This window comes from Apiospora marii, assembly GCF_038362585.1.
Source record: "Apiospora marii strain CBS 49790 chromosome Unknown utg000013l_segment0_segment0, whole genome shotgun sequence".
Taxonomy (NCBI): Eukaryota; Fungi; Ascomycota; class Sordariomycetes; order Amphisphaeriales; family Apiosporaceae; genus Apiospora; species Apiospora marii.
This window is the reverse complement of record NW_027117384.1, coordinates 1,627,184-1,651,817: the sequence shown is the minus strand read 5'-3', so window position 1 is coordinate 1,651,817 and position 24,634 is coordinate 1,627,184. Positions and strand designations below refer to the sequence as shown.

At 52.8% G+C, this 24,634-nt stretch overlaps 9 protein-coding genes across 9 annotated transcripts; 4 read left to right on the top strand and 5 right to left on the bottom strand.

Annotated features, from left to right (window-relative positions):
- Positions 1–379: 379 nt before the first annotated feature.
- On the top strand, positions 380–1,757 carry PG985_015644 (malate dehydrogenase; the record flags this gene model as incomplete). Its single annotated transcript, XM_066835410.1, has 7 exons — positions 380–392; positions 453–484; positions 566–676; positions 745–832; positions 904–1,369; positions 1,419–1,563; positions 1,617–1,757. 7 exons carry the CDS (start codon positions 380–382, stop codon positions 1,755–1,757), a joined length of 996 nt encoding a protein of 331 aa, XP_066676613.1.
- Positions 1,758–2,356: 599 nt separating this feature from the next.
- Positions 2,357–3,190, bottom strand: PG985_015643 (trafficking protein particle complex subunit 6B; the record flags this gene model as incomplete). Its single annotated transcript, XM_066835409.1, has 3 exons — positions 2,357–2,488; positions 2,569–2,776; positions 2,844–3,190. 3 exons carry the CDS (start codon positions 3,188–3,190, stop codon positions 2,357–2,359), a joined length of 687 nt encoding a protein of 228 aa, XP_066676612.1.
- A 1,017-nt stretch (positions 3,191–4,207) lies between these two features.
- PG985_015642 (uncharacterized protein) lies at positions 4,208–6,217 on the bottom strand (the record flags this gene model as incomplete). The annotated part of the gene is made up of 5 exons (XM_066835408.1): positions 4,208–4,954; positions 4,976–5,394; positions 5,450–5,518; positions 5,573–5,833; positions 6,070–6,217. The coding sequence occupies 5 exons, from the start codon at positions 6,215–6,217 to the stop codon at positions 4,208–4,210; spliced, it is 1,644 nt and encodes a 547-aa protein (XP_066676611.1).
- Positions 6,218–7,331: 1,114 nt separating this feature from the next.
- On the top strand, positions 7,332–7,741 carry PG985_015641 (uncharacterized protein; the record flags this gene model as incomplete). Its single annotated transcript, XM_066835407.1, has 2 exons — positions 7,332–7,554; positions 7,611–7,741. 2 exons carry the CDS (start codon positions 7,332–7,334, stop codon positions 7,739–7,741), a joined length of 354 nt encoding a protein of 117 aa, XP_066676610.1.
- A 165-nt stretch (positions 7,742–7,906) lies between these two features.
- PG985_015640 (uncharacterized protein) lies at positions 7,907–10,778 on the bottom strand (the record flags this gene model as incomplete). Its single annotated transcript, XM_066835406.1, has 2 exons — positions 7,907–8,739; positions 8,795–10,778. 2 exons carry the CDS (start codon positions 10,776–10,778, stop codon positions 7,907–7,909), a joined length of 2,817 nt encoding a protein of 938 aa, XP_066676609.1.
- A 740-nt stretch (positions 10,779–11,518) lies between these two features.
- PG985_015639 (Vacuolar amino acid transporter 1) lies at positions 11,519–13,855 on the bottom strand (the record flags this gene model as incomplete). Its single annotated transcript, XM_066835405.1, has 6 exons — positions 11,519–11,690; positions 11,759–12,219; positions 12,277–12,437; positions 12,488–12,900; positions 12,960–13,625; positions 13,677–13,855. 6 exons carry the CDS (start codon positions 13,853–13,855, stop codon positions 11,519–11,521), a joined length of 2,052 nt encoding a protein of 683 aa, XP_066676608.1.
- Positions 13,856–16,436: 2,581 nt separating this feature from the next.
- PG985_015638 (uncharacterized protein) lies at positions 16,437–19,220 on the top strand (the record flags this gene model as incomplete). The annotated part of the gene is made up of 6 exons (XM_066835404.1): positions 16,437–16,483; positions 16,545–16,572; positions 16,641–16,696; positions 16,770–17,019; positions 17,080–18,571; positions 18,631–19,220. 6 exons carry the CDS (start codon positions 16,437–16,439, stop codon positions 19,218–19,220), a joined length of 2,463 nt encoding a protein of 820 aa, XP_066676607.1.
- Positions 19,221–20,592: 1,372 nt separating this feature from the next.
- On the bottom strand, positions 20,593–21,193 carry PG985_015637 (uncharacterized protein; the record flags this gene model as incomplete). Its single annotated transcript, XM_066835403.1, has 2 exons — positions 20,593–20,950; positions 21,066–21,193. 2 exons carry the CDS (start codon positions 21,191–21,193, stop codon positions 20,593–20,595), a joined length of 486 nt encoding a protein of 161 aa, XP_066676606.1.
- Positions 21,194–22,369: 1,176 nt separating this feature from the next.
- Positions 22,370–23,892, top strand: PG985_015636 (O-methyltransferase- family 2; the record flags this gene model as incomplete). Its single annotated transcript, XM_066835402.1, has 4 exons — positions 22,370–22,627; positions 22,695–23,228; positions 23,314–23,527; positions 23,594–23,892. 4 exons carry the CDS (start codon positions 22,370–22,372, stop codon positions 23,890–23,892), a joined length of 1,305 nt encoding a protein of 434 aa, XP_066676605.1.
- Positions 23,893–24,634: the final 742 nt, after the last annotated feature.

Here is a 24,634-nt window from a genome sequence, read left to right as displayed (position 1 = left end):
GCTTCCCTCACTCCATAAAAGTGCCCCGCCATTCTGACTATCCCCCCTTCATCCTCTCCAAAGTCCCTCTTTTCGTCCAGAACCGAATCCCCCGGAGATCTGAGCAGTGAAAAAAATCACAGATATAAAACTAGGTAGGTGCGTGTGTGTCTTCTGACAGGCCTGCTTCAGGAGAACGGTATAAAGTTTGACCTTCCACCCTCCTGTCCTGGACTCTGATTCTATTTCATCTCCATCTCTTCATTTCCTCCTTCAAGATACCCAGATACCCGCCTGCGAACAGTGACGTTGACCTGTCTGCACCCCGCCTTAGATCGCATCCTTATTTCCCCACTTCAACGCCAAACCAAACCTCGAATCACCAACACCAACCGCAAATATGGTTAAAGCTGGTATGGATATCGCCCGACTGCCCTGACAAACATGCCACCGACTTGCTAATCATCATGTAGTCATTGCTGGAGCTTCCGGCGGCATTGGCCAGGTACTACACCACCCACCACCACCTGCTCGCCCTGCTGGGACACTGGGGACACTTTGAGCTAACCTCTGACACCTCGGCTAGCCTCTCTCCCTGCTTATGAAGCTCTGCCCCCTCGTCGATGAGCTCGCTCTCTACGATGTCGTGAACACCCCCGGCGTCGCTGCCGATCTCTCCCACATCTCCTCCACAGCCGTAAGTTGCCACCCAGGAGCTCCAGGTCACCTTGGACTCGTTGACTAATGATTGTAAACGACCTGCAGAAAATCACTGGCTACCTCCCCAAGGATGACGGTGGCAAGGCCGCCATGAAGGATGCCGACATCATCATCATCCCCGCTGGTATTCCCCGTAAGTACCCGAACATTGCCAAGCTTATGTTTCCCTGAAGTGTCTTTGCTAATCATGTTGCCTTCCTACAGGCAAGCCCGGCATGACCCGAGATGATCTGTTCAAGATCAACGCCGGCATTGTTAAGGGTTTGATCGAGATTGCTGCTGAGGTTGCCCCCAAGGCTTTCATCCTCGTGATCTCCAACCCTGTCAACTCCACAGTCCCCATCGCCGCAGAGGTCCTGAAGGCCAAGGGTGTCTTCAACGCCCAGAAGCTCTTCGGTGTCACCACTCTCGACATCGTCCGTGCCGAGACCTTCGTTGCCGAGATTGCCGGCAAGAAGACTGGCTCCGAGCTGACTATCCCCGTCATCGGTGGCCACTCCGGAGAGACTATTGTGCCCCTCTTCAGCCAAATCTCGCCCAGCGGCATCACTGTCCCTGACGACAAGTACGATGCTCTCGTCAACCGTGTTCAGTTCGGTGGTGATGAGGTCGTCAAGGCCAAGGACGGTGCTGGCTCCGCTACCCTATCTATGGCTTACGCCGGTTACCGGTAAGTAAAAGAAGCGACTGTGTTTACCAACTTGCTAACACGATAACAGGTTCGCCGAGAAGGTTCTCAAGGCTGCCAAGGGCGAGAAGGGTCTTATTGAGCCCAGCTTCGTGTACCTGCCTGGTGTGCCCGGCGGTAAGGAGATTGCCGAGAAGACCGGCTGCGACTTTTTCTCGGTCCCTATCGAGCTTGGCGTAAGTGCACATGCCGCATTTTATCGTGACTTCGCTAATTGTCCCTTTAATAGCCCAACGGTGCTGAGAAGGCCACCAATGTCCTGGGTAACATCACCGAGAAGGAGAAGAAGCTGCTGGAGGCTTGCACTGCGGGCTTGAAGGACAACATCACCAAGGGCGTCACCTTTGCCCACAACCCCCCTCAGAAGTAAATAATTCCCCCACTACCCTTAATACGCTCTGGGCGTAACTTGTGCGCGAACTATTGATGATTCACGAATTGGTTTTGGGACACACGGAAAGCTGCCACTGAGCAGCTGAGGGTGTGTATAAAAGGAGAAACAACAGCAAATAACAGCTCGCGCGCTATTGAGAACCAGTGACTGATTGTTTGATTCCTCGCGACAGGCTGTGATGTGTTCTTTTCTGATTTAGGCCTCGGTCAACTCGAGTAATGACACCATTTCCGTGAACGCTCCCGTCGCCATGACCCCGTATCGAGGAAGGACAGCCAAGACAGACAGAATGCCGTAACCGTCGGTGTCGAAGGTGGTGGTAATTTTGGGTAATGAAGGAGACGAGGCCGCGTGATCATTGGAACCCGCACATAAAATGATCGTGCTGGCGGAAAGTACATTATTTTATAGGCCTTCTTGTAGATATCGTCAATATCAACGCCGTAAACGCCCCAGACTCCCTTCGCAAATGCACCCGATGCCGCCGCCCGCTTAATCACCAAGCATGTATGTATGTACCTGGATCTAACCCATTCCTCTATTTTGAAACCATTACAGATACCTAAAGAAGCCTTTCACGACTTGGAGGGCAGTGTCTTTATCTGGAACACCGCCCCCGGTAATTCGCTTGACTCTGCTTGTACTGTGGCGTTGATTCCCAGAGCGGCCAGCGCACCTCTTACTATGCCACAGGGAAACCACAAGAACTAGAAATGCCACGACACCCACAAGATCAGTAATTCCGTAGATACGGATGGGGTAAGGGGAAGAAAGGGGGGAAACCTACCGGTTGCGCCTTGAGAACGGCCTGGCCGCCCGTTTCTGTGCTCATGCGGGCGAGCGGCCGGAAGGCGTTGTCGGTCAGCACGTAGACGCCGCGGTGGTTGGTCTTGAGGTTGTCGATCTGCTTCTTGAAGACGAGGGTCCAGAGGTCTTTGCAGAGGAACTTGATGACGTCGAGGGTGTCGTTGAAGCGAGGGCGGTCGCGGGAGAAGCTGTGTGGGTGGGCAAAAGTCAGTATAGTCACAGTAGAGAGTATAGACAAGACAACATAGGGCATACCGTTCCACCAGACCCAACCCGACTCGGTACCCCAGCGTCTCGAGCCGGTAAAACACGGCATCGCGCTCCTCCTCCTCGTCTAATCTCCCGCCGCCCGGCCGCGCCGCGGCTATGGAGCTATCCGCCGCCCCGGGACTCGTGACCGTCGTCTCGCCGCTGCTGCTCTTGGGTGGCGGTGGCGACGAGGAGGAGTCCGAGGCCGAGGCTGCGGCGTCAACCTCGTTGGCGACCCGGTACGCCATGGGCACGATCTCTATGAGCAGGAAGTCGAGGCATGAGGAGCTGAGGAAGGAGGCGGTGGGGTCCGAGGCGTTGAACGGCGGGAGCGGCTGGTCGAAGTTGGACATGGCGTCGTCGTCGTGGGCGTGGGCGTGGGCGTAATCGACAAAAGCAGCGGCAGACGGCGGCGGGGTGGAAGATGTGAGCGTAGGCGCATCGAGTGTGGGTGGTATGCGATGCGCGCGTTGGGGGAGGGACGAGCAGGAACAGAGTGCCCGGGTCCGAGGAGCTCTGGAGGGAGGGGCCTGCTTATAATGTATGTATGGCTGGCTGTATGTTTGTGGACGGGCGAATGACTGCCAATTGTGTCAGTTGGTAAAATCTGGTGGGATTAGGAAAACAGGCGCATACATTGACTACATATATCTGGATGATGGCATCCAAATGTCGAGGCTGAGGGCTTGCAACGGCGCAGGGCTGAAGCTATGCCACCCAGGCGCTGTCTTGTTGGGGATCAAATCAATCAATTGCGCCTGTGATGATTAGTGGGGCCACTGACGAACAGCCTAGGCAGGGTCCCCAGGTGATAGTAAGTCCCCTAGGTCGGTTCCCGGGCTAGCTCCAGCCATCAGTCAATCAATCGGTTGATGCATGTACCTGGTCTGGCCAGCTTCACATAAGCTCAAATAGGGGTCCCTGCTCGCTGATCGGCACTTCGATTATATCTATCAGGATCCGACCATGGCCGTCTTGTCATAATGAAAACTTCTCGAATAAGCGATTACTCCGTTCCCCATAAGACATTAGGATAACATGGAATAAACACTGAAATAGGAGGGAATAAACACCAAAAGTCGCTTAACGTCTGTCTGGTCCATCTTTATTGCTTCATAACTGAGGGACGGACGGATTACGTCTAGGGAGCTGCAATAAACCATATTTCTCGTCCATAGCAGCTTGGCTACTTGCAAATGCTCAAGCCACGCCGGACGGAATACATCGCGGTATAAACTCCGATGCCATATCCCCCTTGCGAAATATACATGCTTGCCCGTATGCCATGCCAGAAACGCCAATTCCATGCAAAATGTCTTCATCCTTTGTGCTCCCTGTCCTCGTACAACTCGCTCTTATGAGTCTCGCTCTTATGAGTACTGGAACTTGGGGATGTTGGCGCCTAGACTAGGCATCTGGCCCGCGTTCTGACGTTTGGGTGCTCGCACCGGCTCGTCATCCTCGTCGTCGCTCAGCGTCAAGTCAATAACTTCCGCTGGCCGCTTCCGATTTCCTGTTGCCGATCCATTGCCCTGCGCCGAGCCCGGTGTTCCAAATAGCGACTGGTTCGGGGTTTGCGTATTGCGGGCGCTCTGGAGGCTGAAGCTATCCAGTGGCACTACCTCCTCCTCCTCGTCGTCATCTATCACGCTTGCGTTGACTCCGCTCGAGTATCTGGGCCTCTTGGGCTCAGGTTCGCTGCTGGCTTGCGCCCTCCATTGGCCGTCAGGTTCGATCGTGACCTGCTCTGTAGACTCCGAGGTACAGTCTAAGATATCCTTCACATACTGGTCGATAGCTAGATTCTCAAACGTCGCAGACTTGTTGCAAATGGGGCAGATCCACTGGGGACCTTGCTCCTGTAGCTGAAGATACGATGTGGCATCAAAGCACTGCACGTGGTTGCACGAAGTCGACCGGCATGGCGCTCGAAGCCGGGTGTAGCTTAGAGGACACTTGAGAGAGAGGACTTGTGATGTCGCTACCACATCCGGGTCGTTGGCGGCCTTGGTGAGCTCTTGAATCACCGACTCCTTGTTGATCCGTCGCCCCTGGATCTTGGTGACAAGCTCCTCGACGGGAACGGCCCGACAGAGGTATACTGCGAGGAAGAACTTCTACAAACAAAAAGTCAGCACTTTTCCGCTTGAATTAGAACCATTCGAAACTCCAGAAAGCATCACTTCCCGCACATGGGCATGGCGGAGGTCTGAATGGCTCACTGGTGCTTGCGGATTCTTCTTCACCTTCTGAGTCAGCGCATAAGTGAACTCAATGTTGTTCACGTAGGAATGCTTGTCCAGGCGCAGCGAATTGGTTATATCGACCGGTCGCGTCGAGCCCGGCTTTCCTTTTAGACCCCGCAGGTTCGCCTTGATCTCTCCGCCATTGACCTTGAGCTCCGATTGATGCGGAAACGCGACTTCCTGAACGCCTTGATCTTCGGCAGCGCAGAATACCATAACCCTGGTAGTCTTGTCGTTTACGCATTGCAGAAGAGGTGGGTTGTCGCTAATCTTCAGTGCGAAGTGAATAGAATTGCGATGCTGGGCCATGGCTGCGTTTCGTATCAGCACTTGTGCTTGCTAAACCGCAACTTTCAGAAGACTTACCATCGCAGGTGCGGACATTCCCGATTTGGGACTGTAGGGTATAAAATGGACTTGGCTTGAACTGGAGCACTGATATACAACATTAGAGAGGACGCCTTCGCACGACTGCCAAATGCGACTTACTCGTCTTGGACGCAGCAGACGCGCCTCCAAAGCCTCGATTCTGGCCGCCATATCCGTACGGGGGGTATCCGTTGGTGTAGGTCGGCGCAACGGGTGGGATACCAGGGCTGGTGCCGTAGGCGCCGCCTCTGGAAGGAGCTGGCGTTGGTGCGCCGTTTTGGGGAGGTGGGTGACCACCGCGCCCATTTGATGACATGCTTTGTATCGTGCTCCTAAGTTGAGCGTACAATGCTGGGTCTGCGTGGAGATTTTCCTGGAGGGCTGGATGAACGAGCGAGAAAGTCAGCTTGGTTGATCCAACTCGGAAAAATGGGTATGGTACGCGGTGAACATGCGACCATGCAAAATCAACGTAAATGAATCCCAGGCAGCTGTGACTGGACGCTGCAACAATCAAGGTATACGTGTGTTTGTCGCGATAATCCCCAGGCGCAAAATCGTTGGGGGATGGGGGGATTGTTCTCTCTCTCTCTCGCGCGGGCGCGCGACCTACGTACCTTCTATTATTCTCTTCTGCAAATCGGCCTTGATGCCACTCGTCTTCAGCCCGTTGAGCTGACATATGGATTGTAATTGCTTGTTCAGCATATGACCAAGTTGTGCCGATAACGATTGAATTTCGCGGGCGGAGGTTGAGGATGCCATTATTGCTGTTGCTGTCTGCTGTCTGCTGTCTGCTGCTGTCTGCTGCTGTCTGCTGCTCTGCTGCTGTCTGTTGCTGTCTGCTGCTACCTGGGACCTAGGCAGGCTATTATCTGGGTTGGGTGCCTCATTAGGAAGGCTCGGCGGCGTAGGTTGGCGGTTTCCCTCAGGATCGATCTGGCGATTTAAACATCCAACTCCAGAAGGCCTTTAAACAAGTCGCATGGCGTTGGTTAGCTTGGAGAATTACACGACTTGGAGCAAAAGCATAGGCACTACGTATAGGCAAGAGCGAATGAATGGACAGATACCTATTTACCTAAGTTTAACAATCGGAGACAGGCGCGACGGATGCTGGGAACGTGGTTGCCACTGTCGTTGTCGTTGTCGTCCTTTGCAGGCATGACAGCCTGGTTGGCGTCACGTCGGATCGGTCGTGGTTATTACTTGGGTGGAAGCTGGGCCTTGGGTTACTGCAGTTCGGTACCTAAAGTGTTACACATCAACCCAGGTAATGTTACCTCTAGGTCTGGCAAGCCCCCGCGAGAATAAACCGATCAAGTCTCCTCCAGAATAAGCAGTTCTACAGAATATTGTTCCAGTGGTGTTCGTTTGTTCCACTGTCGTGATCTGGAGCAAGTGGAATAATCACGACAGGTGCTGTTAATGGAGAAAGTACAGTTTATTCCTGCGGCCGCTTGATGGGTGCTGTATTTCCAGCCTGGACTGAACATGGGCAGGATGGTAATTCCGCTCTTCTTTTAGAATGCCTGCCTGCCATGGATGACTGATTACCCCATTTGGTTAGAGTCATCGGAACGGTTACGTGCATCTCCGTCCTTTTTTTTTTTGTCCCTTCTTCTTTCCCTTCCAATTCAAGGGACTGCCATTCCAAAAGATGCCCCACCATGCATACCGCCTGCCGCTAAAGTTTTGTTCGATTAGATTAGCGCTTCTTTTTCCGCAAGTAGAGATCAGAAAGTTTTGAGTCGACCAGGCCAAATTCTTCGACCGCCCCTAAGAGTTGTTACATGCACTGCCGTTGCTTGTATTTGCGATCCGAAAAAGTCGTCGCCTGAAACCCAAATACAAGAAAACTACCCCCTAAACCGCAGCAATGGCGAAAAGTTCCAGAGCCAGCACGATAAAGGCCAACAACCAGCGCCTCAAGCGCAATGTCTTCGGCCCCGTCGAGGCTGCCCGCCTTGAGCGCCTCTCGGCCAAGATGCGCGAGATCGCAGCCCAGCCCAAGCCTACCCCCGAGGTCGAGATGAAGCCTGTCGAAGAGGCCGAAGAGGCCAATGCGACCGAACAGGCATCCGAGACTGCCCCTGACGCTGGTAGGCTCTCCCAATGCTCTTTCTGACTTGCGAAATCCGTGCTAACAGATATCCAGCCACAATGGAGGTTGACGCCAAACCGCCGAGCAAGCGCAGCGAAAGGAAGCGTATCGAGAAGCACAAGAAGCCCTCCAAGATTGTATTCCGCAAGTACGGGGATCGCGTTACCAAGAACAAGAAGAGGTAGATTTTTGCGTTGCAGTAAGAGCGATCTTCGAGTTTCACGATGGAAATGGCATTCATGGGACGGAGTCATGGGAGTTTTTGGCGTTGGTACAGAAAATGTCTTCGTTATCGAAGTGGGTATCAAGCTATGCGTATAATAATACATCCGTAAATGATGTCTCAACCTTTATTGCTGAACCGCAGCAGTGGTCTGTACAGGAGACGCCGATGAAGGTGCCTCTTCCCCCTGGGCCACTTCCGATGCGGGTATTGGCGCAGGCGCAGCTGTGCTCGCGGGTGATGTCTTTGGAGGGTTTGGTGTTGCAGGACCAGCGGGGGATGTGGTAGAGCGAACCGGGCCGGATTCCACAGGTGCTACAGGCGCATTCAAACTCAACGGGGCGCTCGCTTCGGAGTTTACATCTTTCGAGGTCGAATGATGTGTCACCGGTGCAGTCTTCTCTGTAACAGGAGCAACTGGCGGAGGGTTGTTGCTTGTCCCAGCCTGAGCCAGCGTTTCTGTGGGCGGCCGTGTGGCAGGGACCGTGGCTGGCCCGGCTGGCTTACTTTGGATTGCCTCTGTTGTATTGCTCAAGCTGACACTGGACGTGCTGCTCGGCATCACACCAGAAGGTGTAGCCTTAGCTGCCCCAGTCGGTGTTGCTGGCGCGGCTGGTGCAGCTGGTGTTAACGGTGCAGCTGGTGTTAACGGTGCAGCCTCTCTTGGTTTTCCTTGGCTCGCTTCTTCCGGTTTCTTTTCCCCAGGAACGGCGGGCTGTTGGGCCTCGACCTTGGGAGGCGCTGGAGCATCTGGGTCAAGAAACCTCGCCGGGACGCCTGTGGCTGCCAGGGAACCGCTTCCCACCCAAGCGCCTACCAGCTGACTCCACTTGTAGTCGCCTTGCTTCAGTTTTTGAATCTGTTTATATGCGTGACTGTTGTAGTACGGCAAGCCTGTCTCAGGATCCTTGTAGCGTGCCAGATGATTTGTGATAACGCAGCGAGGCGCAGGTCCAGGCTCTGGTTTTTGTTAGACCTCAACGTATCTTCAATAAACCCTTCTGAGATAACTTACTAGCTAGCTTCAACATCTCCTTCCCGAACAGAATACGATTCTGCACATTCTTTTGGCTAATGGCATTTTCGTTGAAGTTCTGGAGGAGGATGCAATTCCTGGTGGCTTTGCCGTTGGGAGGGGGTGTAGGGGGCCGCGGCGGTGGCGACGCCTTTTCCTTCTGCGCATGCCCCTTTGACCTGCCAGTATGCGATGGTGCGGGTTTAGAGCTAGAACTGCTTGGTGTTTTCGTCGGTGGCGGATGCGGGGTTTGAGGTTGGGGGGCAGACGGCGTCTGGGCTGCTTGAAGTTGAGGCGGTGTCGGCGCTGGGGCTGCTGAGGGCACTGGGGCTGCCGGGGGTGCTGGAGAAGGGCGCGTATCAGGCTGAGGGGCTGCCAGAGGTGATTGTCTGGGTGCCGACATTGGCGGTGCCAGCACATTTGAAGAATTGGGCCCCATGGGGGAGGGCGATGAATAGCCCAGCACTGGCATAGATAGCCCACTCTGTGTGGCCCCCGGGGGTGGCGCCAAGAAACTATTCGTCGGCGGCTTCATCTCGGGTGGCTTCATGACTGGCAGCTGGGAAGGCGGCGCGAACATGCTGGTGGTGTATAGACCCGTATCCAGGGGTTTAATGTCTGGGGGTTTCATATCCGGAGCCTTGAGCTCTACGGGCTTGGGCTGCACCGGTTTCTCAAGGGATAGCCGCGGCTGATCTTTTTGGTCCGTCTCATGGGCCGTGGCTTTGGGTTGAGGAGAAACCGGGTTCCGTTGCGGTTGTGTTTCTTGTGAATCCTCTTGTGGCACATCTTTTGACGGAACGACTTGTTCATCGGTTGGCTGAGAGGGCGGGCGCGGAATGGAATTGGTGTCTGCTTCTTTTTCAGCCGGCACCATTTTCTCCTTGGTCTCTGCTGGTTCCGAACTGGTTTCTGCTACTGTTGCTTGCGTCGTCTCTAGCTTCTGCAAGGGCGCTTCTGTTTCGGTATTCTGGCCTGTCTCTTTGCCCTCTTCAACCTTGCTGGGTGGTTCTGCTGCGTCGACGCCTGCAGTGGATGTACGCTTCTTCTTCGTCGCCACTGGCTTCTCCTCGATCGTGACAATCTTGCCGACGTGCTTCAGTTTGCCGTCTATCCATTCCCCCACGCCACTCCAGAATGTGACTACTGGTCCGCTAAGCTGCCGATTATTCAATGCGGCAAGCTTGGCTAGCCGCTCGGCCTCCCTCTGCTTCTCTGCTTCTTCCCATCTATTCAGGCTCTTAGCGTTCCTCTTCTCAACCAGAGCAGCCTCTGCGAGACGCTCGGCCTGGGTCATGGGGGGCTTTTTGAGGGCCTCCATCTTCTTGGCCTTGCGCTCCATTGCATCCACCTGCTTGAGCCGTTTCGCTTCTCGCTCCAACATCTGTTGATGCAGCTGCTCCTTGCTGAGCATGGTGGTTTCACGCTTGGACGCTCGGGTTGGCATGTCTGCAGTGGATGGCAACCAGCTGGCGCGCTCCGATTTCCTTTTCGACCGGGGTGCTGGCGTGGTGGTAACCGAGCTCGTCGTGTCTGTATTGATCTTTACTTTCTTGCGGAATTTCAACGGTATTGCCTCTTGTGCCTTGCGCTTCCGCGCCGCCTGCTTGCTCTCACGGGCTTGTCGTGCTAATTCCTTTTCGCCCTCGTCCTCGTCGGCATTCTCCTGAGCGTCCTCATCGTCGGATGACGAGTCCATCTGCACGTCGGATGCGTCTTCATCGACGTCTGTAAAGCCGCCGTCCTCGCCATCTTCGGCAAACAGGAGTTCGAGTTCGTCGTCGGGCTCTTCGACTGCCAACATCGATTTCATGCGGTTTCCGGCAGTTGATCGTTTTGCACGACTGGTGGCTAGCCATTCCACCGGCTGTTCCTCGATCTCCGTTGCTTCGCGAGGATCCCCATCGTCGCTACTCGAATCAGAGCTGTCTGCATCCTCGATCTGGTCCAGCGACATGCGCTGGTCCTCTTCTTCGGTCGCCATGAGGTTGAGCGGGTACGTTCGCTGGGTGATGTTTCATAGCATGCTGGATTCGAAATGGATATTTGATATGCACCGGGACGATGCACAATCCGACGAGAAGAAGAAAGCTGGTCGTACGTACGCTGTCAGCGACGATTGGTATCTAAAATGCATACGCCACTTTTTTAAAGAGTTTCGCGCTGATTAGCGAGACGCGGTTTCGAGAAGTAAGTCGCCCGCCTGAAGGTACTTTTTTTTATGCACGGGCTTATGATGTAGCCCGCCAAGCATTGGCCAAATCAACTCCACCTATCCACTCGCTCCTCTCTTGCGGGCCTCTGTCTAGATACCTTGCCCCAGACAGCCAGACATGAACCAATAGCTGACCTAAGAGCCATGTATAATACTTGTCTCCAAAGAGCATGGGAGTCACCACTGGCGCAAGCAATTGGCATATCTAATATGGTCAAGTAGTACTTCTGTTGGGTTCGAGAGGTAAGCACTGGTAGACTTCCTCTGCTAAGTATACGCGTACAGGCAGATTTACTCTTGGAATTGATAGGTTAGGTATCTTTGAATCTTGGATTTTGGTTAATTACGTTCCTTCATCGACTAACATGCCTGCTATATTCAAAAAGAGGTTTATACGCATATGCGAAGCTCGACCAAACAACCAATGCAGATGCTAAAATGGTACTGAAACGCATCATATCCCATCATGGTCACATAATCCTAAATCACTGCCACAACGATATAGTTTGCTAAAAAGCCGCAACGCTCGCGTCTGCGCCAATCAAATGCTTCGGCAGGAATGCCCAAACAGTGCCAACAATCGAAAGCACGAACGAGATGACCATGGTAGTCCATGTCAAGGCGCGCTCCTTGTTACTCAACTCGTGGCCAAAAAGTTTGAGGTAAAAGGCCAATGGCAAACTGTGTAGATGGTATAGTCAGTCAGTAGCTGCCTCCTTTCTGCAGTATCAACGCCAGGGGCAACTTACGTAACGCAGATGGTGTAGCAAAGAGCACTACCCATGAAAGCCATGATCGTGTCGAAGGCCGGGAATGCAATCGCAATGACCAGGAACACAATCAGGGTAAAAATTCGAAGGAAAATCTTCATAACTCCCCTGAAGACGCTGGACCTTCCCACAAGAATGGAGTCATCGGCCACGACTTGTGTTCGCAGACCGGCCAGGAGTTCTAGGGTAGTAACAATGGGTTGCGCGTTGAGTGGGATCTTGGTTAGTGGAATAATCGAGATGAAGATAACCAGCAGCACGTTGAGCGCCTGGGGGTAGCCGGTGGTTCTGAGCAGGTTGGATGTGATTGCGTCACGCACTCCGTCACCGAACATGATGTAGCCGACGACTGCGACGGCGGCATCAATGAGGTAGGTGAAGGTGAAGGTGATGGTGACAGCCTCCTTATAACGATACGGGTGGCGCATGTCACGGTAGATCTACAAAGAGAATATTAGTCTTCAGGCCCTTCACATCTCAGTAGGTATTCAGCCTACATTTGGGAAAACACTGTGGCCGCCCCATGGCGACATGAGCAGACCAAAGGACAGTGGCAAAGTCAGCCAATTTTCCGGGAAAATGTATGTCATCGCAGGTTGGATGAGAGACCCCGGAGTGGTCGGTTTCAAGAGTCCATCCACAATCACGATGATGGCAACTGCTATATGTCAGTAGAAATATATGCGAGGGGCTTTATAGATAACTCACTGCTGAAGACGCAGACGATTCCAACGAAACTCGTGAAACTGAGAACACGAAGGGGCGCAAATTGCAGGGGTATCAAAATGAGCGTGCAGACGATCTTCCACTGAGTCACCGACAGAGTATGAGGTAACAGAAGATCCAAAGAATCGGCAAATAGAACGATCAATGCAACACATGCGGCAAGAAGTTCAAGCGTGAACAGCACACTCGTTATAATACGAGCCTTCCTACCGAAGGATATGTATGCGATGTCGGAGAACGTGATAACGGTAGGATCAAGGTCCATGCATCGCGAGAGGATTCTGGCCGTCCAGCTCGTGACAGCAGCACAGAGAGCTAGGGCAATCATTCCACACAGCCATCCTGCGTATTTGAGGCCGATGGGTAAGCTGAGAAGGCCGACTCCAATAAGAACGCTACCAAAGAATGTCAGATGATTTCGGATAGCTGGGCAACTGGACCAGCGAGGACCTACTTTGTGGAATTGACAACGGTCTGAGGCAAGGTGGATTGCCCGGACACGGCCAAGACGATTTTGCCATCTTCTTGCTCTACCTCCTTTACCATAATCGCAGGGCGACCTCCCTCGGGGACGTCCCCGCCGGCTTCTTGTTGCTGGCGCCAGAGCTCCCCGGCATGGGCCATAGACTGACGACTGACATCGGATTCGACAGTACCATAAGACCTGTAGGATGAAAAGCTCCCCACGATAGGGGGTGTTGCTAGATGAGGCTGGATTTCAAATATCGAACCGCGGCTTCGCACCGAGTTCGAGGGCGATATGACACGAGACAACTCGTTTCCAAACCCTTTCCGTTCGCTGCTCCGTCGATGCGGGAGTAGAGGAGGGGTGGTGGCCGAAGGGCCCGTCTCTTCGTCGTCAATGGCATTCTCGGAACCCGTGGTCTCAAGGTGCTGTCTGAGCAAGGACGTCTGAGGAGCGACATTCTCTACATCGCCTCTGCCGTAGGTGATAGGGTCTGTCTGGACGGGCTCTTGGTCGGGGGCGAAGACGAACGCGGGTCGCTGTGGGATAACCTCCGGAAAGGCAGCTGCACGCTGCCAGCTTCGGGTGAAAGACCTCAAGCTGTTAACTCCGCCAATATCGGTGATCGCAGCTAACCTGTTCGTGACAGACGACCTAGCAGAGGGTTAGCCGCGGGAAAACAAAGCACAGTGCGCCAGGACATACCGTCGGCGAACACGGTTCGGCCAATTCTCCCCTTGGGAAGAGCGGTTTTCGCCATGAAGGAGGCTCTGTTCCTCAAACTGAACGCTGCTGCTTTGCCCAAGGGAGGAAGTGCTACCAGATCTACCTGGCGAAGCTCCGCGATGATAATCATCCCAATTCGAGGGCTGTCTTGAGGCCATTGCTTCTTTGGATACCTTGCGACACAGTAGTGGCGCCTATTGCGACAGACCAAACACAAGAACAGAAAACCGGCGGCTCTGGCCAAGATAATGTAGGTGGGCAAGCCAAGGGGGTTATGCAAGTTGAGTCAGTGGCAACGATGCATGAAGGTGTAGAATTTTCCAAGGTCACACCATATGTTCCCAGGTTTGAGAAGAACCAACGACCATAACGATAAATATGGCCCGAAACGGACCTGGGGAAATATATATCAGCTTGACAGGCTTGCGATACACACGCGAGCAGAGAATGCGCCGGATTTAGTAATGGCAACAAATAATAAGAAAAATCAACACAGCTGCTCTGATTGTATGCACATTAGGATCACCTGCGGTTAGCTCCAAGGGTGGACAGAGGCTATGGATAGCCGGCTCTGGGTCCGCGATAATTGGTGGGGACTCTGGAGAAGAACGAGATCTCGAAGCAGGGCATTGCATCTGCTAGGGAGTGACCTGGAAGAGGACGATCTCTCAATGCGAAACTGTTTGATACCGAGCCATTGAGTCAAGTAGCTCTTCAACTCTTCTCAAGTAGCCCATGCTCCCATGCCACTCTGCTCATCTGCTCATGACCCTCCCTAGCAAGTTGCTTATCATAAACCCCACCGTTTGTGGATATTCGTTGCAATGGCAGCACTCCTTTGCGGGGTCTTTACATCCAGAGCTGCAGGTCTGAGAGCAGAAGGCTCCAAAGCTACGATATGTCAACAATAATAGATGGCTCTCATTGGTACCGAGAGGCGCTGTCAGATGCCTGGGAGATCTTGTACTAATCGCAAAGAATGCCGCGTTGTTTCTCAGGCGAGATAAATATCTCAACCAAGATGAAGCCGGAATTGCACCTAGCCTTAAAGGTTAAAGAAAAGTGAAGCTCACCAGAGTGAGGCCCATGCGGGACAACCCCTCTGATGTCATTTCAATTATGGATTCACTGCATAGGTTCTTCTGCAGGGCGGCTGCATGGAGCGGTCACGCATGCTATTCGTCCTCAACCCTGCCAATGAGAACGGAGGAGCTTCTTGGACATGCTAAATCTGGACCTGTCTGTGCTAGAGCAACTTATCGGCAAATGCGGAGATGATGCTGGTGAGAATCGGTCTTCTGATAACGGTCGAGGGGTCGAGGGGTGAACTGTAGTATGGGGAATGACTACCTACTCCGTACCCAGAAGACTGCCATTACCTAACATAGCTGAAGTCCAGCCCCTTGGCAGTGAAAGGTCATTTTATACACAAGTATCCCTAAGGTTTGAAAGGTATTGATAGAGGTAAGGTTAAGTATGTCGCCCGCAGCTGCAAGAGTAATAACTGGGCTTTGTTGCAGTTATTCCGTTTTATGACGGTCGGTTAAACGCTGGCTGCTTCGATGGTGACAATATTGTCAATGCATCTGCTGCCTCGGGGAACATTCCGAATAATGCAGGTTTTGGTGCTACATCTGGAAACATGTAGTCTGGAGTCTTACTAAATGAAGCGCTTCTATCCTAGGTGACGGACTGGATCAAAGCAGATAGTGGCAAGATACAGATTCAGCGAGCAGGATTACGAACGGGACTGGTTGGTAGGTCTTACAGAGTCATGGGGGGTTTCTTATAGCATGCACCCATCGTGTACTGTGTTCATATAAAGGGATGTATAGGCAAAGAGCCTAGAGGCTGTACCGCCAGTGATTAATTGGTGAAGTTCGAGTGGCAGCACAGACTGGTTGATGGTGAGTGGTTGCATTGGATTCAATGGCCCGGAACGAATCAGACATTGCTACACAGTGAATGCAAGCCTGATCCGTAAGACCTCCCCGACTTACAGCTTCTACAAATCCCGTAGCAGATCGGAGTAAATAAACCCTTCGTGACTTTACTCACAACCACAACTTGTCCTTCAATCAACATAAACCAAGCAAAAGGTATGTACGCATGCATGCACGCATCGCCGACAACTGTTGGTTTGGTCAGCGAATAAATTCTCGCCAACTGACCAGACCCATGGATGGTAGAAAGCAAAAGAACATTCGCTAACGCACAGCGCAGATTAGGCATGTTGTGAAGACCGTGGCCTCAGTACGAGCAGCTCGCAGCTAGGTACCGAGTTGTTCAGGAAGGTACCTAAAACTTGAGAGGTGGCGGAGAAACCCATAGATCCGGCTGGAGCACCTATATTACCTAACCACTTCTCCCCCAGGCAAAGGCAACAATTGAGGGTCCAAGCTTCATTCGCAATCGTCACCGACTGGGTACCTGGAGCACACCTGAGCCTCCAAACGCCGAGCCATACATACTTCACTTCAACTACTCGAGGTGATTGTATCCAAAAACCTTGACTTACCATTCCCTACTCAACCACAAAAATCTTGCATCTAACCCCCCATCTGTCCAGAGGATCAGATTCATCCCGCCCCTTCCATCTTCTCCATCCTTTAACTGTGTAGCTCGCTCGACTGCGATTGCACACTACATCATCCGTCATTTCCCCCACGGCTTCCGAGGCCAGTCCTTCTCCGTCCGTACCTAATCACCAAACATCCTTCCTTCGACCAAATAGACACCATGGCGTCTGAGCCGGAGCATGACCACAAGCACAAGGTCAACCTGGTGTAAGTAGACCGAGAAAAAAAAATCGAGGTTTCGGGGAACTATTTGCTAACCCATTCGCAGTGACCCCTCTGGCGCTGAGCCCAAAAAGGTATGATGATTGCCTGATGAGAACAACACGATGCGAATCCGGGACATTTTACTGACTTACTTTTACAGGAGAACGATGTCTCCACGGCCATTCTCAAGAAGAAGAAGAAGCCCAACCAGCTAGTGTACGTCACACTTGTTATTTGTTGTCACCCATTCTTGGGGCGCTCAGCTGACATGTTTGCTTGCTTTATCCAGGGTTACCGATGCCACCAACGATGACAACTCGATCATCGCCCTCTCCAATAACACCATGGAGCAGCTTCAGCTGTTCCGCGGTGACACAGTCCTCGTTCGCGGAAAGAAGAGAAAGGACACTGTTCTTATCGTTCTGGCCGATGACGATCTTGATGATGGAAGTGTTCGCATCAACCGAGTTGTCCGACACAACCTCCGTGTGAAGCACGGCGACATCATCACAATCCACCCCTGCCCGGATATCAAATATGTAAGCACATATGCCAGGCTATGCGCGCCTTCCAAACTGTTTGCTAACAACCGAATCTAGGCTAAGCGCATTGCCGTCCTGCCCATCGCCGATACCGTTGAGGGACTGACCGGCTCGCTTTTCGACGTATTTCTTGCACCTTACTTCCGTGAAGCCTACAGACCCGTTCGACAGGGCGATCTATTCATCGTTCGCGGTGGTATGCGGCAAGTAGAGTTCAAGGTCGTAGAGGTCGATCCTCCGGAGTACGGTATCGTCGCTCAGGATACTGTTATTCACTGCGAGGGAGAGCCCATCCAGCGCGAGGAAGAGGAAAACAACCTGAACGAGGTTGGTTACGATGACATTGGTGGCTGCCGCAAGCAAATGGCTCAGATCCGCGAGATGGTTGAGTTGCCGCTGCGCCATCCCCAACTCTTCAAGTCTATCGGTATCAAGCCTCCTCGCGGTGTCCTTCTTTACGGACCCCCTGGTACCGGTAAGACACTGATGGCCCGCGCCGTCGCCAACGAAACCGGCGCTTTCTTCTTCCTGATCAATGGTCCTGAGATCATGTCAAAGATGGCTGGTGAATCGGAATCGAACCTGCGCAAGGCTTTCGAAGAGGCCGAGAAGAACTCGCCTGCCATCATCTTTATCGACGAAATCGATTCTATCGCCCCCAAGCGAGAGAAGACGAACGGCGAGGTTGAGCGACGAGTCGTTTCTCAACTCCTCACCCTCATGGACGGCATGAAGTCTCGATCCAACGTGGTTGTCATGGCCGCGACCAACCGCCCCAACTCCATCGATCCCGCGCTCCGACGATTCGGTCGTTTCGACCGTGAGGTCGATATCGGCATTCCCGACCCTACTGGCCGCCTGGAGATCCTCCAAATCCACACCAAGAACATGAAGCTTGGTGATGATGTCGATTTGGAACAGATCGCCGCCGAGACTCACGGCTACGTCGGTGCTGATATGGCAGCACTCTGCTCTGAGGCTGCTATGCAACAAATCCGTGAGAAGATGGATCTCATTGATCTCGATGAGGACACCATTGACGCAGAGGTCCTTGACTCACTTGGCGTCACTATGGAGAACTTCCGCTTCGCCCTCGGAGTTTCCAACCCCTCGGCACTTCGCGAAGTCGCAGTTGTGGAAGTTCCCAACGTTCGCTGGGAGGATATCGGTGGCTTGGGAACTGTCAAGCAGGAGCTCCGTGAATCTGTCATGTACCCCGTCGATCACCCCGAGAAGTTCCTCAAGTTCGGACTCTCTCCTTCTCGAGGTGTCTTGTTCTACGGTCCCCCCGGTACGGGTAAGACGATGTTGGCCAAGGCCGTTGCCAACGAATGTGCGGCCAACTTCATCTCTATCAAGGGCCCGGAGCTTCTTAGCATGTGGTTCGGTGAATCTGAAAGCAACATCCGCGACATCTTCGACAAGGCTCGCGCAGCTGCCCCTTGCGTTGTCTTCCTCGATGAGTTGGATTCCATTGCCAAGGCCCGTGGTGGATCTGTTGGCGATGCTGGCGGCGCCTCTGACCGTGTCGTCAACCAGCTTCTGACTGGTAAGTCCCTTTTGTTCTTGTACTTACATTTTTTGACATCCAAACTAATTGTACCGCAGAAATGGATGGCATGACCTCCAAGAAGAACGTTTTCGTCATTGCCGCAACCAACAGACCCGAGCAGTTGGACCCCGCTCTTTGCCGACCTGGTCGTCTCGATACTCTGGTCTACGTGCCTCTTCCCGATGAGGAGGGCCGTCTCAGCATTCTTTCGGCTCAGCTCCGCAAGACACCTGTTGCTGGTGATGTGGACCTGAAGTTCATTGCCTCCAAGACGCATGGCTTCTCTGGTGCCGATCTTGGTTTCATCACCCAGCGTGCTGTCAAGATTGCCATCAAGGAGGCCATCACTGCTGATATTAACCGCACCAAGGAGCGGGAGGCAGCTGGTGACGATATGGATGTTGACGAGGAGGGTGAGGATCCCGTGCCTGAGCTTACCAAGCACCACTTCGAGGAGGCTATGCAAATGGCTCGTCGGTCCGTGGGTGACGTTGAGATTCGCCGGTACGAGGCCTTTGCTCAGCAAATGAAGAACGCCGGCCCCGGTGCCTTCTTCAAGTTCCCTACTGGCGGTGCCGATGGTGCACCGGCTGCTGGCAACAATGACTTCGGCACTGGTGGCGATGATGACGGTCTGTACGACTAAATCCAGTTTCTCGACTGACGACCATGTCTGGTCGACTGTATTCTAGCTTCCCCTGGGTGCCTTCTATCCATAGGACAGAAACGAGTAGCCCATCACAACTGGTTACTCACGATTGTTCACGCAGGAGGTCATGGGAGCAATACCCCGGTAGATTTTGCCAAAACCAGGCAATAAAGCGACGTGTGCATGAGGAAGCTGGTTAGCAACACGGACAGATGCCAATGGCTTTGCTTGAAGCATCTGACCACGCACCCGATGCCATGTCGCAGATGACGAAGACCTTTACGATAGATTTCATAAAATCGATTGACTACCTAAACTTCGTGATGCACACTTGTGTTGCTTGTGTACAAAAACTGTCTTCGGCAAATAGCATCCATCTGGTTGCATACCAACGTGAACAACATAATATAGTCCAGGACACAGTCGATCTTATACGATCTTATACAATGAATCGAGGACAAGACATGGGAAAATATGACCAATGACCCAGCCCATGTTTAAAGACGGCTTTTGATTTGTATTCACTCGATATGTTCTTCCTTATTTGCTTGACCTTAAACGGCGCGGAAGATCAGGTTCGTTCCTACTTTCTTGGGATCGTATACATATCACTTCCTAGGAGTGGACCAGTGAGCAGTCAGTCATTTGCATGTATATCAAGCACTTACTTACCAACATAGCACGACATGGATAAGATTGATCGGGTGAGGGACGATGACAAAACAGTACTCTGAATGCTGGCGAGAACTTCCATAGACTGCGCCGGGGGAGTACTCTTCGGAACCCGGACTCTTGATGGGTTTTCACCGCTGGTGCGGAAAGAGGAAAGGGGTTCGTGGAGGTGCCATTCGAGTGTATCCCCTTGATGGCGGAAGCGCTGCTCCCACCAGATTGTACCTATATACTGTGGTGTACATAACAGTGTTTACACAATTATATTGGTATAATGTTTATTCCGTTGATTATAGCACCTAATTGAATAAATAGAGTTGAATAAATAGACCTATTTATTACTCACGGGATGTATTATGCCATTCAGGGGATAGTTGGCTTGGAGGAGAATTTACTGGATCACATATCGAAGCAAGTGTCACAAGTCAATCAAGCGATTGCGAGAAGGTATTTTGAACGTAATTGTATTCGCCTATTAAATGACTTCGGCCGATCCCGGCACGCGGTATCATCAAACGGTCTGCGTTCTGCTGCAGCAATGAGACCGCGGATTTGAAATAAATGACTACGCCTCAACTCCAACCCATGCTTTGAAACTGGTATAACCCGACCCTTCTTCTTTCTTCTCCGATGGCAGCTGTGCCTTCTCAGATTCCTCCTCCTCCTCCTCTCTCTCTTCTTCTGTAGGTTCAACTTTCTATGAAGCCTCCTCGTCGATCTCAACAACCTCATCCAGGTGTTCCCGCGTGACCCGGAGGAGGTCCTGCACGACGCTGGCGGGTATCGCGAGGTTGTTGACGTCGCTCGCCGCGCCGTTGACGGCCTTCTTGTTGTTGCCGTTGGTCGCGGTGCCGTTGGCCTCGCCGTTCTTGCCTTCCTCGGCCGCGGCGGCCTTGGCCTGCGTGTCGTGCCGCACGTCCTCGAGGACGCGCTGCATCAGCGCCGGGAATGTGGTCGCCTCCCCCGAGCGCAGCAGCGATAAGGCATGGGCCTGTATGGTCGAGGGCCAGTTGGAGGGGTGGGCGTGCAGGCTGTGGAGGAGCTCTTCTTGGATCCTGGTAACAAGGACGGTAGTTAGTATTGCGCCGTGTGCAATCGTTTGATATGCTTTGCTTGGTTGCCGCCCCGAGGGAGCTAGGGGGAAAAGAGCTGCAAAGGAAGGCAACTTACTTGTCCACGTGCCCGTCGTGGAGCAGAATCGAGTTGATATTGGAACGCAGTTCTGTGTCCTTTGTGGCCGGCGTGTAAGTGGCTGCCGATGCTGGCACCTGGACGGGGGTCGATGGTGGGGGCGACATGATTATTCAGAGACAACGAGAGTGCGTCTTCCTGGTGTTGAAAATGAGGTCCTTGCGAGATCCGTACCAATAGGACTTCCTTGTCGTCGGACGGAGTGGAAGAAACCCTTGTGATGGCAGTAGTGTCTTTCGCCCGTTTGCATGTCAAGGTTGCGTGAGGCGACAGAAGCTAGCTAGCTCTTCGGGGGGCAGCGTAAGAAAGAGCGTGCGCGCATTCGGCGTTTCGCGCAACGGATTGGACCTAGATTATGGGAACTTTCGGGGGCTAATTGTCACTACAATAGCAATAAATGGGATTGACCAGCGATGCCAAATAACTAATGCGCCGTAGACAATGGAGAGAGATCTTACGAGGCTGAATGAGCATGTTGACTTCCCCAGGAATTCAGGTAAGGAACAGGGCAAGGCTGATAAGGGTGTGGGTAGGTACCTAGACTAGTGGGGCTGTCCACCAGAGATACCCTGTACATAGCGCATGTTGATTAGGTCATTAGCTTGCGCTGATAGAATACTCGATTAAATGAAATGATATCGACTATTCACGGGGAAGTATTATACCAAGATCCAGTTTACCATCAGACTTCGTTCCGCTCGGTTATTGAATATGTACTGTGAAATCCCCCTGAACTGTTAATTATAGGCTGCGTTAACATACACCGACTAGCTCGCTGGCCGAGATTGGTTTGGGAAGAAGCTGCAGTTTGTTGTAACTATCCATCCCTCGACTACCAGGAGTTGCTCTCCCTCTCTCCATACTATCTATCGCCCTCCCTTGACGTGACGCCGTACCGTGTCGTGTGAGGCTCCCTGCATAATCTCAAGCCAGATCTTGCAGCAGCACACGAGCTCGACTTGCATATTTGGCCAGCTGAAATGGGCGTCACGACGCCCTGCATCCAAGCCATGCTGCTCATTGGTCAAGCGATCCCGAGCTATCGCATCGGTGTGATTCGAGCCTTGTGCCTTGCGTTGAAACCAACCGCGTAGCTCACGATAGCTTCGTGGCGAGCCCTTGCCTACCGTGACCCAAGGGATATTTGGCCTCTGAGCGTGAGCTCTGTGGTCGACAGAGGGGCGGGCGGTGTGATGAGACGGGTATAAGTGCGGCCTGGGTGGCTTTTGCTACTGCACATCGGATTTGCTTTTCAGGGATCATCTCACCTATCTCAGTTCGTCATGTCTCCTGTCGCCTCGATTGAGCGGATGGCACAGTTGTCCACTCTGATTTCTGACACGACAAAGATACTCACCGACTTTCTGGCGGCCAAGGGCGTAGATGCTCAGTCGCTCAGTGTTGACGACCTTGCCGACTTCCCCGTCTCGCCCGACGATAGTAAGCCTTTCAAGGCTCGTACGGACCTCATCGAAGCCACGCGGGAGCTGCATGACATAGCCTTGGGTCCACGGGAGAGCCTGAGGGCGCTGGCTTGGGGGGTAAGTCTATGCTATGCTCATCAGCCGCAAGAGAACCAACCATGGCTCATCATAGCAAGTACTGTAGTCTACGGGCCAGCTAAGTCTGCAGGCGATCTGGGAATTCCAGATCGCAGAAGCCGTCCCAACGAATGGATCCATCACCTTTGAGGAGCTAGCAGCCAAGATCAAAGAACGCACAGGAAAAGGCATCCTGCCGTTCAAGCTCCGGATTCTGCTTCGCCATGCCATGACCAATCGAGTCTTCTGCGAGCCCCAGAAAGGCCAGGTGGCTCATACCCAGATGTCACGCCTGCTCGCCACCAACCCCAAGTCCAATGCCTGGGTCGGCTTCCTGACTGGCGACCTCTTTCCTGCGTTTGCCAACGTTGTGAACGCCATGAAGAGATGGCCAGAGAGCCAGGAGCCTAACGAGACTGGTGTCAATATAGCTTACGACCAAGACCTGCCGTTCTACGACTTTGTGCAGCTCGATGCGGGCCGCGTCCTGCGATATAGCCGTGCCATAGAATCTCATGGATCGAGCGAAGGGACCGAGATATCGCATGGTGTCGTAGATGGCTATCCGTGGGGCGAACTGGGCGACGCTACCGTAGTTGATGTGAGTGCCAGTTGGCAAGCCTTCTTCCTCCCCCCTTAGCAGCACTATGCAACTTCTCCCTTCCAGATGCTAAATGGCGTGCCAGATGGGAGGGAACATGGGATACGTCTCTGTTGCCATTGCCGAGGCTTTCCCCAAGCTCAAGTTCGTTGTCCAAGACACCAAGGGCATGAGAAGTGCCGAAGTTCTAGCTACTGTGCCCCAGAACTTGCAGGATCGGGTAGAGCTCACCATTCACGACTTCTTCGACAAGCAGCCCGTCGTGGCAGAGGCGTATCTCTTTCGCCACGTGTTCCATAGTAGGTACACCATATAGGTAGCCGATGCTGCGTCTCTGGGGGCAAATTGTATCCTGACTTGCATAGGCTTCACCGACAAGTATTCCATCAAAATACTCCAATCGCTGGTGCCTGCCTTGAGAAAAGGGGCCAAGGTCATCATCAACGACGGAATGCTCCCAGAGCCGGGAACATTCTCTTACCTGAGCGAGAGGAGCATTCGAACGCGGGACGTCGTGATGCTTACCGTGACAAACTCCAGAGAGAGAGAGCTGGACGATTGGAGGGACTTGTTCCGGAATGCAGACCCACGATACAAGTTTCGAAGGGCCTGGAAGCCTACCAAAAGCCAATTGTGGTTCATCGAGGCAGAATGGGATCTTTGAGTCTTATTACCTATTACATTAGTCAAACCTCGTGTCAAGGGGTGTGGTAGCACATGGCTTGGAATCTGAAAGCTGGGGTAGACAGGTGACCACTTACACATACCATCCATAATCAAGCGCCGCTGGATCGAACCGGGTGTGTCGATAGTCAGCCAGATTAGCGCATCAATCGAGTGATTCGCTCCTCCCCCCTCTCCCTCCGGATGTGATCCGGCTTTAACCGAAGTGGTGAGGCACCTGCATAGAGATAAAGACAATGCATATCATTGACCTCTCGCTAATCCTCAGCTTGATGGGAAAAATACGAGGTCATCATGTTGTTGACTCAATAGATCAGTATTACTGAGCATCACATATGCTGCTACTGGCCGTCATACCCCCGTCATAACCCTGTCACTGAAAGGGCAATGGTCAGACATCCGTGGACTTGCAACCAAGCGCTTGGAGGGGGAGCGCATTTTCGAAAAAGCGGCTGGGAAACAGGACAAAAACTAGAATTAAAAGGGTAAGTGGCAATACTCTGCGCTGGCTAAGGTAAGACCTACCTATGACAACCGAGCTTTGCATTACATATCGAGCCGCGCAGCGTGTTTTGCTGCGATTCAGCCCTCGCTGTGTACCAAGACGTATGGGGATGTACACAAATATAATAGCTTTGTCATGATCTGAGACACGCAGAGTGGCGTGATGGAATCCAACTCGGCTGGCCTCCGGGAATAAAAAAATACTTCAGCCGAAAAAG